Source organism: Myripristis murdjan, chromosome 22, assembly GCF_902150065.1.
Source record: "Myripristis murdjan chromosome 22, fMyrMur1.1, whole genome shotgun sequence".
Classification (NCBI taxonomy): domain Eukaryota; kingdom Metazoa; phylum Chordata; class Actinopteri; order Holocentriformes; family Holocentridae; genus Myripristis; species Myripristis murdjan.
In genome coordinates this window covers 28,020,438-28,038,281 of record NC_044001.1, presented here as the reverse complement: position 1 = coordinate 28,038,281, position 17,844 = coordinate 28,020,438, and the positions used below count along the sequence as shown (strand labels likewise).

At 40.6% G+C, this 17,844-nt stretch overlaps 1 protein-coding gene across 2 annotated transcripts in view; it reads right to left on the bottom strand.

Annotated features, from left to right (window-relative positions):
- Nucleotides 1-17,844, bottom strand: part of adck1 (aarF domain containing kinase 1) — a 118,027-nt gene that overhangs the window by 74,824 nt on the left and 25,359 nt on the right. For both annotated transcript variants that reach the window (XM_030045073.1, XM_030045074.1), the window contains exon 4: nt 4,510-4,713. In XM_030045073.1, coding sequence (XP_029900933.1) covers nt 4,510-4,713 — 204 coding nt within the window. The remainder of the gene's footprint in view (nt 1-4,509; nt 4,714-17,844) is intronic.

The window sequence follows — 17,844 nt, the reverse complement described above, 5'->3', positions numbered from 1 at the left end:
CATATGCCAAAGTGGGGAGGAAAAAAAACAACAACAACAAAAAAACTTTTTTGGTATGACACTTGGTTTACAAAAGACAAAGGATCCCTCTTTGAGACTGTAATTTTACCCTCTAAACTAAACTGATTTCATTTCTCTTTTTGTTGTAATATGGGGTAATTTCAACTTGTTAAAAAAAAAAAAACAGACATTAATGTTTAATTTTAAATATATATTTTATAATTATGTGCTTGTTTTGTCCATTTACAGGTAAGTTTTACTTTTATTTATTTATTTTTAAATTTTTTGGTAATTTCTTTTTTCCAATTTTCTCGTAATTTTCTTGTAAATTAACTTATTTAGTATTTTTTGTCATGGTTTTTTCATTCCATGCTAATTTTCTTTCTTATGCTAATAGTCTTTTGACCAATGTTGCTTATTTTATGATTACGTCCTTATACTTTTTGGGGTTTATTTTCGGGTCATTTTCTTGTAACTTTTTACCAAGTAATCAAGCTAAAATCAGCACTGTTGTTCCTCATTTCTCCAAAAAACAAAACAAAACAAAACAAAAAAAACAAAGAAAAACAAACAGCATTGAAATTCAAGACTACATTGTCATTATCCCTTTTTTGTTCCCCTGTCAGTTAAACATGAGCCGCTGCTGCTCTAAACTAGAGGCAAGAGGAGACGAGGTGGTGGGGGTGGATGCAGGATGTGCACATGTGTGCGCACACACACACACACACACATACATACACACATACAAAAAACAAGCAGCAGAACAAGCAGCATTGGAGCGCATGAAAAAAAAACTCACAAAAAAAAAAACCATGAAAACAAGCAAAATAAAACGAGAGAAAGCCTCTGCTGTGTTAAAATCAGCAGTATGGCAACATCTCCTTTTTCCTGTTTCATACAACGTGCAAAATGTCCGTATCATTTCAGAGACTTCAAACTTTCTCCAGACCAGTACTCCACCACTGTAATAAAGTCGTCCATATTAGTTTTCCTAAAGGCAGCAGCACTGTTGTGTTTTGATGACTTGAAATTGGATGGAGTGCAATGGTTTCTCCACTGGAAAACAGTCCTCAGGATTTTGATTCTATGTTGTGAAACCTTTGGTAGCCCTGCATGATCTGCAAAATTGGCATATTCTGACATGTCAACTTTCCAGGAAAGAGGAGAAAAAACAAAACAAAACATCTGAAGTCACTAAGAGTGTTATACAGTATTTTGTGATTTTTTTTTTTTTTAAGTAACACCAAATATCTTGTGTCAACTGACCTGTGATAATAACCATTAATGTGTATGTTGTTGTGGTAGAGAAAAAGTTCAATCCTCTCTGTGTGTGTGTGTGTGTGTGTGTGTGTGTGTGTGTGTCAGTGAGGGTGGCCAAGCATGACACATGGTACTTCCTGGCCCCTTGGTGATATCAATACTTCCTTATCTAAAACAGCCAGAGGAGACTGGACAAAATGGCTTTAGCTTCCCCACTATTCCATCTCAGACACACACACACACACACACACACACCCACACACAGAGGGAGCGGGGGGAGAGAGAGAACGCAGCAGAAAGACAGAGAGTTGTGCTGAGCTGCAGAAGAAGACCATTTGAACACATCTTAACACTCCCTCACTCACGCCACATGGGTAAGAGGCACTTTACAATGATTTGACAGAAATAAACACTGTACAGCATATTGAATCATACACAGCACCAGAGCAGCTATGGGAACGTGTTTTTTTTGTTTTTTTTTTTGTGCTAAATGCTAAATTTTCACTACAAAATACTAAATCCTAATTCATTAACTCTCATGTAATATCAATCTGACTTTCTGAGCTCTCAGATTCATAAAATCATGCCCAGATTTTAGTTACATTGCACCATTGTCTACAGAAAAGATGCCTTCAATTTAAAGATTATGCTGACAGCAGCCATCTGTGTAGCTGCAGTTCTTTGATTACACTGATTCTTACGTATGCAAGTGTAATACATGCACCAAGTTTGGTCTTTTAAATCCTTCCCTGTAGCAAGGCTGAGAGCTTCACTGCAAGTGTACTGCCAAAAATGACTGAAGTAGATACACCCTGAAACACAACCTGATTTAAAGCAGCGACAAAACAGCAACAAAGCTGAAAACCTGTTTTGAAGGATGCACACGAACCCACTCTTGTAGTAGATTCACTTTGACACCATGACCTTCTACGTTTCAAGACCAACATGAGAGTCACTGTACAGACCACAGAACAGGATGGCTGGAGCAGCAGACATTTTTATGTGTGCTGATCAACAAATCCTCCAACCTATACAATCACATGTTGTTTGTTCCTACCCCAGTATCCTTCAGTACTAACCCCTACCAGTGGCAGGAGATATGCCACCAGCTGTGGGGTGCATGCGTCAAAACAGTTGCAGCTTGGTTAAGTTTAGGCACCAAAAACACTTGGTTAAGGTTAGGGTGAGGTTGAGGTTAAGGTTAGAGGACCTTTGCCATCATGGCGACAATACTAAACATGCAAAAACAAACCAAACACAAACACCCAGAATCAAATTTCAGTCTCCAGGTTGAAAGTTCTGTGTAGTGTTGACACATCCGCCACAACGGTACGACATGCCACATTTCAGCACACAGCACAATTAAGGTGAGTGTTGCATGTGATAAGCAGTACTTCTTTATTCATATAGTAAAACCTGTCAAGCCACATAGCCTGTCTAGGCCAAGTACGATTGGATGAAAAGAGCTAATAAATCAAAAAGCCCTCAATGCATCTTTGTGATAAATTCCATTTGGGCAGCTTTTTTTCCTGATTCATGTGGGTCACATTTTTAGGTCGGAAAAGCAGGAATTCCTGATCAATCAGGAAGAATTATATCCCTGTTAAATGCAAAAGAAGAAAAGGCTACTGGACAATGCTAATGAACTCACAAAATGAATTTACATTGCCACATAACAGACTTGAAACGTGTTTGATCCAAAGAGAGACTGCATCACTCATGGGGAGCGACATGTTTACTGTTGCCTTGTTGTGCTGATGCACTGAACTCAACTAAGCATGACACAGCTATTGCCAGCTCTTTAATACATACCCTCATGCGCGTTCACGCTCTCAAACACACACACACACGTTGCACAACACTGGTGTGTTGGGCGAAGAACATGGAGCAGACTAAGGCCTCCCAGAATAACAGAACAATTACCTTGTGTCTGGCAGCCTCTAAAAGGCTGTCATAACAACTGGCTTTGACAGCAAGCTCACCGCTCTGTACAAACACCAGCACAACACCATTAACAGCAGCATCAAGAATATGAGTTGTCCATGAAATGAAATGAGGACATCAGCCTTACATACTTTTGCCTTTTGCTGCCCTTTTTCCTTTTTCTTTCTCTTTACTTAGTGTGTGTGTGGGTGCACTCAGGTTCATGTCATGTTCAAAGTGGGCAAGACAGGACAAACACACACTCATACCTCTCCAGCTGGACTTGGGCATTAGCCTGAAAATACCGTCCCACTTACCACAATGCAGTTGTTGGCAGTTAGGTAATAAATTACATACATTTTACAAATCTAACTTGGTAAAAACACACACTGCTCTACAGCATTTCTGATTTTATTTAGAAAATGAAATACCAGTTAACTCCGGAGAAATTATGGACAGAAAAAAAAAAAAAACCCTTCAGGTATATTTCCCCAAGTAGAAGAAAATCTAGTTTTCCCATTTTTTTTCTCGCAAATTTTTAACTTTATAATCTCAGAATTTTCACATTTTTTCCCCATAAATTTGAGTTTTTTCTTATTAATTTTCCAAGAATATCAAGTTTTTTCAACTTTAATCTTGGAATTTCTGAGTTTTTTTTTTCTCAGAATATTACCACCTCCCCAGATCTGTTTTGTTCTTGTTTTTTTTTTTTTTTTTTTTTTTATCCTACAATGGACCCAATAAGCGATTGTACAGTAAAGTTACAGTAAAATCAACAAACTTAACACTGATAGTAACGTGTTTATGGATATGTGAGTTGTGTTGTGTGTCACTGAGGTCCTTGAACCTCAAACAACTGGATGATCTATGATTTCTCAATCCCTGAAGACTGTAGTGTTTTGCAAATTCTGAAGCATGCTGATGTTAAGATGCACATGAATACATTTCTTCTTATCTTTCATTCATGCGGTATATCAATGAATTGTTCCCCAACTGATGCAAAATGGGGTTATTCTGTTGACTACTGACTATTGTTGGCTTTTGTGTCATGTAATTCAGATAGAGAAAAAAAAAACATCTTATATGAAAGTCTCACACAAGACTAAGAATATTACATTACATTATTATTTACATTATAATGGTTCTCTTCTCAACTGAATGATTGCAGAATGTAAGAAAAAGAAAATCAATACATGCATTATTTTTTTTCTTGGTGCTTCCACATTATCTAGGCTGTTAGAGCTCTTTTTTTGGAACACACAAAGGTCTTGAGCGAAACTGACGTATTAACCTTGTGACAGAATCCAGTGTATTCTCATGTCTCACCTCCTTCCCAAGGTCCTCTCTGATGACCTGCTTGATCTCCTCCATGCTGCTCTGAGGGGCTCGGCTGTGGAGCACCTTCAGTGTGGATGTGTACTCCTCAGGTAGCAGGTAGTCCAGGGCACCCAGGTGCTGGCCCACCTTGATGAAGGTCCCCCGGTTGGCACAGCACAGGTCCCGCAGGCGCTCCGCCGACCGCCGATGTACCTGTGGGTGATGGAGAGAAAACAAGTTACAACAAGAGCTTTTTACTAATACAGATGTCCCACTAGGCCTGCTAGAGGAATGAGGTCACTGTATTTCATGGCAATGCAAATATATTTTGAGATATTAGTGTGCAGCATTGACAATATGACCTGTTGGTGACTTTATAGGGAAGGGCACCGGGTCACAAAAATGGACAAATTTCACCCTCTGGCAGACATGAATGGTTTCACCAAAATTCATTTTGATCCAGGATACAGGATCATCTTGACTCCAACTATGGAAATTGAATGAGTAAAACCGGCAATCAGAGCATTTCCAGGTGGGTCACTTTGCCATGGCAACAGCTATAACAGTTCAAATGATGTCACAGCATAGGCAGTAGAGTTTGTTTACGTCAGGAGAACTGAGGCATGGAGAAGACTCATTTATGCTCAACGTTAAGTACGTATACAGACAAAGCCTTCTGTCCATATTCTGTGTTAATTTCGTCCATATTTGTACACATTTTCAGGAGGCTTACAGATACAAACTAACCGGAGCAGTACAACCGGAAATCACAGGGGCAGTGTAGCCAAGAGTTGACTGACCAACAGTCAGTCAACAGAATTCAACAGACAGTAAACAGAACAAAACAAACAACAGCAACAACAACAACAAAAATATTTCAGTGAGACCAATGATGATTAATGTAGTGCAGTGCATTACAATATCACAGCTCAGCCCAACAAAAAAAAGTGGACTTTTGATGGAACGCACATACGTTTTAGATGGATATTATCTGGATAAGATACACATGAAAAGACAAATGCAAATGTCACCTGAGACACATCTGAGGACTTACAGAAAGCAAACAAGCAAATATTCAGTCCAGCAATGTCAGGCAAAATGGGCACACTGCTACTTTTGACAGTCTCACCGCTGTCCTTCATGCTATGTTTTTTTCCTAGGATGGCAACGGAGTGTTTAACATTTTGGATGGCCATTTTGTCTTATTGGTTACAGTTAGGGTTCAGCATAACTTTGTTAGTCTTAGATAAGGGGAAGGTTGTGGAGAATGAATGTAAGTCAATTCATTTGTTCCATCACCAGAACAAACTAACAGGAATGGAAAACTTGCATCCTCCACAATTCTCTGGGTAATTAATCAAATTAACTGTGTATCTACCTGCTCTGAAAGGATACAAAAAACATAATATTTTTCCATTCCCTATTGCAGTATATTCCCAGTGCATTTTTAATGGAATGCGTCTTGTGTTAGTGCAGTATTGCAATAACTAGCAGCTATCTAACTGGGGAAGAACTTCAAAAATCTTAAGTCGATTCAGAGGTTTCTGACAGATGATTCTGACAGATGAGTTACGGCTTTCACAGGGCAGCCCTATTTTAAGTTTTGTCAAGAGTTTGTTAGAATAGTATCTTAAAAAATAGGATAAATAATATAAAATAAGTTGAAAGAATAGGAAATCCCAGTGTAAATAATAACAGAGAGGGCAAATATTATCTATAAAGATGTACATAACAATAAAAAGTAACAATAACAATAATATATTAAAATAAATTCAGTAGGAAAGGGTATTTTGTTTTGGGGTACCAGGTATTTCCTGTGGTGCGTGTGTGTGTGTGTGTGTGCGCGCGTGCGCGCAGGTGTGTGCGTGTGTCCCAGCCTGTCCCGTCTGTCCCATTTCAACCAGCTGGAGCTGATAATGCTTATAGAGTGCCCGTCTCCTGAGACCAGCACAAATAAAAGCTGTGAAATGAGCTCCCCTTAACCTCTTTAACCTCCTGCACACAACACACACACACACCATGTATCTCCCTTCCCCCAAACCAAGCTCCCAGAGGATCATTTGACATGAGTGCGATGATAACAAAGAAATGACAGAGACAATTTGGCACAGATCAGCAGATGCACCTTCTGCTTAAAGATGGCCCCTGGAGGAAACATTGGATATATGGCATTTTCTGGCATAGAAACCGTCAAATTTATAGATGGTGAATATGGGCGCAAAAGTCCCGTTTTGGAGAGCTGATCATAACAAAGACCTTGACATCAATTTGCCCAGGGCTTGTTGACTTATCATGCATTTCATCATCACTCCTTTCTTTAAATCTCCTCCTCCTGTCTACCACTCTTTCCATCTCTGCTTTCTTTCTCTCCCCTCGTTGGCCACCCCCCCATCTCCTTCTTTATACCAGTAATCAGTGTGCTTTGTCCAATGGAGGCGGGTTCACAGCTGGAGAGCGACATCGCCCGAGCAATGCTGCTCACTGACAAGCCTGAAAGAAACAGTGCTCTGGGATTGGCTGATGGTGGCTGCTGCCCACCATCTCTGCGTACCCGGTGTCCAATCAAATGGTGCGTGAAAGAACAGCCCCTTCAGCGAATCAGACACGTGGTTTGCTTTTCAGTACAACACACACTCTATCTCAGTGGCAGCATTTTTACCTCTGGGTATCCTCAGCCGATTCTTTCTACTGATCGTGGTCACACAGTTGGCAAGGAGAGTAAATAAAAGGCTGTAGTGATGTGTGTATGTGTATGTGGGTGGGAGGGTGATGGAGAAGGAGTGTGTAAAGATAGGAGAGGGTGAACAGGACAGAATGAGATATGGCATAAGGAGGATAGAGGAAGCGGGTAAGGAAGGAAATGCGTTTGAAAGGAGCACAGTAAAGAAATTAAAGAAGAAATTGTGGCACGTACAGACCCAGTGGCCTGGTGCTGGTGCCAAGTGGATTGTCTGCTCCCCACTTCCACACCTGAGCAACATCCAGCAGAGCCGTCTCCACAAGCGGGCCTCCAGCGTCCTCAGAGACACATCACACTCTGGACACTGACTTTTTAGCAGGCTCCCATCAGACAGACGGAGAACAATTTGAGCAAGAACTAACAGACTGAAGAGCAGTTTTTATCCAAGAGCTGTGGACATTCTGCCACCACCACCACCACAAACATTATGAACACATGGACAAATGCAATATTAGCATTTAACAGCAGCATCTATTTAGCTGCTATTGAGCTGCTGCATCAGTGCAACAGCTCTGCCATAAATTCTACCATTTAACAAAGTTTATAATGTTCAGTTTATGTTGACATTGTGGAGAATGTGTAAATTTAATTCTATGTTTATTATTGAGGTTGTAGTTTACAGAGGTCTTGTTCTGGACTACATTATACTGAGAGGTGTTTCCATTTTTTTGTCCTCCCTAATTATATACATGAGGGGGACAGAATAGTAGAAACACCTCTCAATAAAATGCAGTCCAACAGCAGCACTAACTATGAGCTCAATGCCAAACATAGAAGTGAATGAACACCTCTGTTACTGTGACAACAAGACAAGCTGAGCATTATAGGCATCAGAAAAGGAAACTTTACGGTACAACAGTTGGGTTGGACTGGATTAGATTGTACAGGTGGTCATAGTGTTATGGCTGATAGGTGTACAGTTGTGCTCACCCCTCCCCAAATCAGCATGGACTCCACTTTCAGTTTCACTTGTGCGACTCCAGCGACACCAGCAAATGAAGAGAAAACAGGTGGAGAAGTATTGGGGAAAAACAACATTTGTTTCTCAATAAACTTTACAAATGGACTTGTGTGGTGCAGACTCACAGCTGTGTTATTTACATGTAATCTACCATTTGTAACAATGTTCAAATGTATGCTCAATCTGCATAGTGGAAGATAAACAGGCCTCCCGCCTTGGCTGAGGATGGTAAAACTCTTAAACGCAAGCGATTGGAAATCAAAATGGGAAGAGAATAGAAGGAAGGGAAAAGGAATAGTCAAGGGAGTGGGAGGGAAAGAGAGAGGGAAGGAGAGAAGGAAAGAGAGAAGGAACAAGAGAAGGAAGGAGTGGAGAAAGAATAAAGTCTGGAGGAAGGATAGGAGTTGAAAAGGAGAAGGAAAGAATGATGGGAGGAGGGAAAGAAGAGGGAGGGAAAAAACAGGAAAAAGGCAGGGGGAAGAAAGCAGGAAGGGAGGGCAAGGAGGACAAAGGAAAGGGAAATCTGGCTGGAAGGAAGTAGGAATATAAAGGAAGGAAGTGGGCATGGATGCAGGGAAGCAAATAATTGTTGGAGGAGGGAAACAAAGGAGGAAAGGTGGGAGGAGGACAAGAAAAAGAAAGAAAGAAAGAAAGAAAGAAAGAAAGAAAGAAAGAAAGAAAGAAAGAAAGCAATTGGAATAGAATGTGACTAGGAAAGGGAAAAGGAAGAATAGAAGGAAAGCAGGTAAGGAGGAGAGAAGAAAGGGAGGGGAGAGAAAGAAGGAATGAAAGAAGGAAGGAGGGGAGAGGACAAGGAGGGAGGTAAGGACAAGAAATTAGGAAACTAAGGAAATCAGACTGGGAAGAAAACAGAAGGGGGGACGGAAGGAAGGGAAAAGGAGAGTAGGAGGGAAAGAGAGAAGGACGGAACAAGGAAAAGGAGGTCTAGAAATAAGGAAAGGACAGGTAAACAAGCAGAACAAGAGGGGAGAACTCATCAAACCAATATTGGTAGCCAAAGCAGCTTTCAAATGCAAATACGGTGTTTTAGGACATCGCTGTCATAGTTACACTTCCCACTGGAACAGCCACTCACTGTAACTGATGAGTGAGCTCACGCCTGGCTCATATCCCAACAGAGACCCTGGAGCAAACACATCCAATCAATAGGCTTCTGATGCATCTTTATAACGCCAAACACAAGTTAGCACAAATTAATGATCTGCCTAATCAATAAAAAGCAATTATTATGGTGTGCTTTAGAGTCTCTCTTAACTGAAAAAGCAATATTGAGGTACGAGAAAAAAACAAAACAAAACAAAACAAAACAAAAAAACAAATACAAAATGCTGCCAAAGGTCGACTTACACTGATAAAAAATTAATTGTTTGTGTATTTTCAAGGTGTGTAGAAGGTTTCACAAAGACAGTCAACGACAACATTAAACAAAAATGAATAATGTTCAATCTCACAGGGTTTGCTCTTTTTTACACAACAAAAACAGTAACAGCATTACCACCAATGTCAAGGGTCGTTTTCTGCAGCTTGTGAAAATACAACAGCTACTAAAAAGCTCATACTTAAGATGTTTCAAATCCTAAAAGCCATACCCCATACCCTGAACCTCTTGATGGGACAATATGTTTCTTGCTCTGAGCTCCTTAGTAAAACTGTGGGCCTTTGCAAACAACAAGGAACTGGCTCTGCTCTGTTTTTCAACCCTAGTTTTGAAATGTTTGGACCATTTCAATCAAAAATAGACTGATTCAGAACTTGAAAAGTTTGTTCCCAGCTGGACCAAAAGGTAATGGGATGAGAAGTGGGAACCGTGACACCAACAAAAGTCGGCGTGTATTATTCTAAAGGGAAAGATGGAAATGACAGAGACATCGAGGAGCGTGCAGTAGAGTTCTCATCGGGCCTGAAAATTAAGACCCGACCCGACCCGGGCCCGACTGGGCCAGCCCGAGGCCCGACCCGACCCGACTAATTAGCCGAACTTTAGGCCCGACAGCCCGATAAAGCCCGGAAAAAAAAAAAAAAAAAAAAAAAAAATCGCCAAATTCGCCATTATTTAGCAGAGCCGGTCGGCCGCGGCACCGGGGCACCATCAGTCGATATCAGGCGGGCCGGCCGCGGCACCGGCCAGCATCAGGCAGCTCACCTGTCAGATCCGGCAGACCTGACGGGTAGGCGCGGTATCGGACGGTGCCGCGGCCGGCCCGCCTGATGCCGACTGATGGTGCCGCGGCATGTGCGGGTCAATACGCTAGTCACATAATTCTATTTTTTTATTTAAAAAAAAAAAAAAAAAAAAATCCCCCACAGAACCCGAAGCCCGACCCGACCCGCCCAATTCACATAAATTTTAGGCCCGACCCGACCCGAAAATGTCGGGTCGGGTCGGGTCGGGTCGGGTTCGGGCAGAATATGAGAACTCTAGCGTGCAGTCCTCTTTCAAAGAAACAAAACTACTGCTTTCAATTTGGACATCTCCAGAATTTCAGGAAAAGATGGAGGGTAATACTAGAAAAAGTAAATTATATCTCAAAATTGCTGATGTGTTGGTGAAAGCTGGGTTTGTTGGAAACCAGGACCAAATTATCAGTTTCAAGGCAAAATGAGCAGGATTTTCCTAAAAAACAATGTATAAATTCATACAAAAGTAATCCCTCTCAACCATCACTTCTGAGCCACTAGAAGCATTGGTTGGTGTGTGTATCTGCAGAGACTATGCCCTCTGCCTGGATTTTTTGTTTGGCTGAGCTCGGGACTCTTCTGGGTGTCGGCCTTTGAGTAGAGGGTGTGTATCTCCCAGCCAATAAAAGCAAGTAGTGCCAGATGGATTGCACAACATCCAATAGGAAGTTACAAAAATCGCAGATGCAGACTGCGTGATAAAAGGAAATGTTGCCAGAATTCAGAGTCCATTACAGAAAATCACAGTCCAAAAGGCACCATGCAAAAAGTGGCACTGGAAGGGCTAATATGAGGGAGTATTATGAACTCCTCAGTGGTGTGCTGGGTTGTAGACCAGCAAATCAACAAAGTGGGAGAAAACAAGCCTCCTCCGTCTGCTTTTCCCATCACGTCCTGCTCACTGCCCCTGGACAGTGACAGCTACCGCTATATTGTTTATTAAACAGTACACACAATGCATTCAAATAGCACATATTTATGAAAGTGGTACCAAGTCAGCACTTGGACCAATCAAGACAACAACTTCTCCAAAAAGCTGCTTGAACTCAGATTTCAGTATCACTGCCTGGAGTAAGAACTAAATCACGTTTCAGGAACTTAACCTGTGTCTTTGCCAGTGGAAATGCTTCTGGAACCTGTGAAATATCCTCACGGCATGGCCTACCTCGGTAAGATCTAGTTGTCAAAAAGGGCCATGCAGGATCTGTGGTGAAGTAATCCCATTGCAGAGCTTAGGCTCCATGGTTCCAGTTATTAATCTGATGTAGGTTGTGCCATGGGGCTTAAGACAAATCTGTGAGGGGACACCGGGGTAGGTTATACATAACTCAATATTTAGCTATTTAAGCAGGTATGACAGAGCTACAACTTGTTTGTCATGAAATGAAGCCTATCAATCTACAGGCAAATATGAGATTCAGTCTCTGCATCAGGGATGTCGAACCATGTGCCATGGAGAGTCAAAGGCTGCAGGTTTTCATTCCAACCAAAAACTACACCTGGTGATTTCACTTATTGGTAAAATCATGTTTGAGCCATAAACAATGTTTATTTCCACCTAAAACGAAACAAACAAAAAAGTCTTGAATAAAAACAAAATGTCAATTCAAGTTCAGCAAAGTCATAAAAATTGTCAAAGGAAAAAAAAATTGCAATATGGAACTGAATTGATTTTCTCCCTAACCCCTATCAAACATTCATGAGTTATTGCTGGAAGGAAATAAAAAATATTCATTATTAGCAACCCCCTCTATACTTGTGTCCTCTAGTATAAGTTAGTTGTTATCCCAAGTGAGCGTGTGTGTGTTCCCTGGGCCAGATACAATCGGTAATTACAGAGGAAGAGGGGAGGTCAGACAGAGTCCATCCAAAAGCCAGAGTTAACAGCTCAAGCGACTGTAAAGCCTTTTAATTGACAATGTGCACAAACAGATAACATCAAGTCTACAAAGGGCAATGCTTGCACACAAGGTAGACATAGGCCTGCATGCCCAAGGGTAGAAAGATGTCTAAAGAGCAATGAATCAGCATCCACTATTGCATAGGGGCTTAGTATCATCGCCAGTAAAGTAGAAAATACGTGTCTATTTACTAAATTAAGCATTAATGGCCTCTTGCTGGCTCTAAACACATCAATGTATCTTACTGAAGCTATGAGTCAGCAGACAACAAGAGACCAAGCCACAAGTATATCTCAAGTCTTGGCTCTCAACACCCAAGTCAAGTTATAAAGTCAAGACTGACAAGTCCAAGTCAAGTCTGAAGTCCTAACCTTTGAGGTTTGAGTCCTTGACAAGTCATGATGTGCTCTTTACCAATCTGCAGACGCTGCTGCTTGTTGTGTATCACACCTGCAGTTGATGATCTCATCAAATTCTACTTTGTAATGGGATTTAGTACGTTTTTTTTTTTTTTTTCTTGTAAATTTGCGACGTTATAATCACATTTTTTTTTCTTTTAATTAATTGGTGAGTTTTTTCTTGTAAATTTACCACTTTAATCTTGGAAATTCAGATTTTTTTTTCTCGGAATCCACCAGCCCATGACATTAATAAAAATGTCTTATAATTACCATCATCACCATGATCCTGTTTCAATGAGGACTTTAGGATATGATGATACTCAGTAAATACTGTTTTGGCACATTATTCACATGTTCAATCCAAAACGCATCAGCCTTCCAAACCCACTCGTCCCTCGGTGATGATCAGTGGTGATGGCCAGTTGAGACCTTTTTAAGACTGTTTAGGCGCAATCTGTGGCTGCTCTCGTTCTCTCTTTCTCTCTCTTCCTCTTGCTCTCTCTCTCTCGCTGTATGTAATTAAAGTGTTGGCCCTTGGGCCAATTCCCAGAAGCCCTGATCTATGGACTGGCCTTCAGATGCTATTAAGCACAGATGGCAAATTGTTTTCTAGGAATCATTCCTCCCTTCCCTTTGTGCTCTCTTGCCGTCTGCATGTGTTGTAGGGAGAAGTGGTGTTACACATCCAGCAGATCACACAGAATGGTTAAATCAATTCCACAAAGATACTAGATAACAGACAGGGCGCTCAGCTGGATAGCTTTCTTTTGGGTGAGCTCAGGCAAATTCAAATCAAGTAGCCCACTGTTTCACATATGTGAATGAAAGGCATTGTTAAGTAGGAATGAAACAATTTTTACAATTTAATTTAACTATTTGGAATAAAAAAGGGAAACATACTCTGTTTCCCTCGTATTTTTGAAAGAAATCATGTGAATTTGCTCTGGTTTCTAAGGGAATAATGCTTGTGAAATGCTTTCATAAACATTGTGCAAGCAAATTTTCAGGCTATTTCCTTGTATTTATTTATTTATTCATTTATTCATTTCAATAATGTTCTTTTTTTTGCTAATTTGCTAATTTTTTCCCATGTCTTTGAAAGAAATCAAGTGAATTTACTCAGGTCTCAAAGGATGGTCAAATTTCTGTGCCAAAGATATTTAAAAAGTTTCCAGTGTTTCCCCCAAAAGTGTTTCACCACAACAGTAAATCCACACTGTGAAAATGAAATCTGCCTATCTTTTGCCCTGAACCATCTCTCTTCATGAAATGCACATATTGGCTCTTCAGTATACCATGTGCCATGAGTGTCAGCTTGGCCTGTAGCCGGACAGCAGAGAAGAGGGCCCTACACTGGGACTCCAGCTGGAGTAATTGATTTTTGCTGCCACGCCAGGGCTAAATGATTGGGATTAGTGGAGTATGAACAAGGCCTATTTATTATTGGGATGCTCATGATTAGCTCGTTACTCAGCTCACCAAGGCTCATCTAGCTGCCTGTCACAGGGAAGGGGAGGGGGATTCTATGTGTGTGTGTGTGTGTGTGTGTGTGTGTGCGTGCGTGCGTGATTTGGTGTCTGTATGCATATATTGAGCCTGTGTGTGCGTGTGTGTGTGTGTGTGTGTGTGTGTGTGTGTTTGTGTGTGTGTGCGTGATTTGGTGTCTGTATGCATATTTTGAGCCTATGTGCAGTCTGCACACTATATAAGTGGTTATCAAGGCGGGGTCCAAAAACCCTGTCCTTGAGGGACTTCCAGGGGGTCCTGAGCAAAATAACGAATAGTTTAATTTCACTATATTTTCGATAATTCACTAGTATTTAATTCACTCATTTTAATACTCTTGCTGAAGGTCCACAGGGACCAAAATGTCACTAAGATCAATACATTGTGATGCTGAGCAAGGGCAGTGTGCAGGATCCTTTCTCAAGACTGATTTAATTCACTGGAAACTGTCAGAATGCAGAAAATGTATGAGGGATCATTTTAACATTTTCTTCTTTCTGGTTTTAATCTCACCACAATTTGTCGGTGAAATTGAAATAATTTAACCCTTTGAAACCTGAGCAAATTCACTTGATGTCTTGCAAAAACATGGGAAAAAAATATTTAAAAAAAATAAATAATGAAAATGATAATAATAATGAAAAAATTACCAGAAACATTAGTAAGAAAAAAAAATGTAGAAATAAAAAAATAATGATAATTACAAGAACACAATTTTACAGAATGCAATTAACAAAAAAATCAATACATAAAATAATTTATGATTATCAAAAACTATTCTAAAAAAATTACAACCAAACTATATTTATAATTATTAAAATTATAAACAAAGGTCAGATCAGTGATGCTGGATCAGATTTCTTGTCTTAAAATGCTTGTAAACAAGCATTTTAACACTGAATACAAAAAAGCCTTTGATATAAAAGTCCTTATAATGCAAAATCACTTCAAATGGAGGACCGTGGCTTACTGAAAGACAACCTGGGGATTCAGAAGATGAAAAAGTTTGAAAGGCCCTGCGCTAGAAGCAGAACAATCTGGCAAATCAATTCAGAAGAATTCCCTACACATTTAATGCAATGTTGTCAAATGTCTGGCATCTAAATGGACTTACTGCATGGAAAGCTACACCTTAAAGATGTCAACAAGCCAGGAAAAATCCAGCCAGTATGTTTTGTCCTAAACCAAAGGCCTCACTCAGGTCCTCACTATACAGTGGCTTTGGTCACTGGCGCTGTCATGTTTTTTCTATCATTGTCATACAAGATACAAGAAGAAAAGATATTCAAATAAAAACACACGTTCCTGAATGTTAAATGTAACGAACAAAAAGGGAGGAAGGAAAAAAAGGGAGAAAAGAAGGGGGGGCAGGCCCAGCGGAGTGATTTTTTTCTCTTTTTTCTTGCTAGGAGCCACAGCTAATTTCATGCTCTGCATTTTATTGTTATGCTTCGGTAATTGTGCCTCTGTGCTGCATGACCGCTGAAAATACTCACCACCATAAGGTAGTAGATACTAAAGCTCACTATTGCTCGCACCAGTATGCACACACACACATGCACACACACACTGAGGTAATAACTGTGGAATTGCACAGCAGATGTGGGAGATGGAAATGAACAGGAACAAGAGCAGAAGTATGCTGGATCCCTGAACAAGAGAGGCACTTTATTTCCAATAATCTCATATTATACTGACTCCATCTAAGATCTGTTACGCCAGGTAAACTCCAGCCATTTGCTTCTGGATACTAAGAAAAACTTTAGCTGCGGCTTGTAGGCATCGAACCATGAAGCTATCAGCCAGTCAACAGTCAGTCAGAACTAGTGGTCCAGTGACCAGGTAGTAATCACCTTGCCAGCACACAGCTGGCTGATTTCTTGCTTTAATTCAGTAATCAGTCACTAATTTGCCAAACACATATCCCTTCCCTTACATACCTTCCACTGAACACATTTCATGATAACCTGAAATAACCTGAGATTATTTGGCTCTGAAAACCTTCCTTTCCCCTGCCATATGTCCTGCCCGGACATCCTGTTCTAACAGGAACTGCATAAAATCAAGACAGTAAGAGTCCATTTCATGGGGTCTTTAAGGATGTTATATTCGTACCACGCATGTTTGGAGCAGCTCATTTGAACTGTGCAGGATTTATTCTGTTGAGTCAGTTTGCATGGCCTGTGAGAACAATGCCATTCAAACTATAATCCAAACCTATTACATGACTACAAATTGCTACTTAAGTAGAAGTACTGTTCCTTTGCTGGCATTTGACTGCAGTAGAAGTACTGCTGTTAAAATCTACTGCAGTTAAAATAAAAAGTATCTCATTTAAAATGTAAAAGCGACTATATTCTTTTAAAGGGGCATTACACAAAATTGCTGAAGGTTGATTGAAGGAGGACCCTTTTATTCCATCGGGTGCTGATTCAGACATAATTCATGGATCAGATATTGGACTGACATTACCAATTGATGTACTGACATGTGATAGACAGCACACATAGTATGTCAATGAAATTTCTGTAGTTAATCTGCCGACACTGACTCCACAACAGTCTGGTAGCCTGCCTAATTGACTGCTGCTAGTGAACACAGAGATGTTTTCTTCTTCTTCTTCACCACTTTCTTTTTGGACACATGGTGCTGATTATAGTATAGCACCAAAGTGGAATGTACTGGTATTGCAGTCAAATTAGAAAATGATATTGTAGTGGTCGTTATTATGAAATCTGCTACCAGTAGTGAATAATAAATTGCTTTACACTTGACTTGTTCTCGTTTTTCAAAAACATTACAGGAGTTGCCACAGAAATCTGCACTAATACACCTGTTTGTATGTGAAATCTACTAAACCCACGATTCAAATTAGGCCTGTTGCGATATGCGATAAGTCGGTTAATTGCATGGTAAATTTAAATGAAGTTGGTAACTTTTCTGACCGCGATTAATTGCCACATTCATGTGTATTTGTTTTCCTCGTCGCTCTCTGCCAAAGACCAGACGACAAGAGCATTCACTGTCAAGCCTTGTCTGTTAGCGAGGTGAGCTGGTTCATTAGCGGAATGAACGGAGGGAACGCTCTTGTCATGTAGGATCTTTGTCTGTGGGGGGGCAGGGCCATGGGCTACACACATACGCACACACACAGAGTGCAATCCTTGTGAGGTAGAGAGGAGGCGGAGAAAAGCGCGAACGACAACGACATGGAACTTCTTCCCAAACCAAACGCAGCCTAACCCCTGTGTGGGAATGTTCTGGATTCAGAGCAAATAAGAGAGGGGAGCCCAGTCACCTGGACGAGCCAGTGAGCCGCGTTTATTTTAAAACTATCCAAACTAAAAGAGGCAATATGAGCAACTTCAGTGCACACCTAAAGCACAACCGCCCCACACAGTTTGTCCAGTTAAGGAAAAAAACAACAAACCAAGACGCAAAGGGAAGTGTTGGAAGTGTTGACTGTTAAGGAATGTTAGTCTCTATACCTCTCTGTTACTCTTTAATATTAATATACACTATATTACCAAAAGTATTCGCTCACCTGCCTTTACTCATACTATGAACTGAAGTGCCATCCCATTCCTAACCCATAGAGTTCAATATGATGTCGGTCCACCTTTTGCAGCTATTACA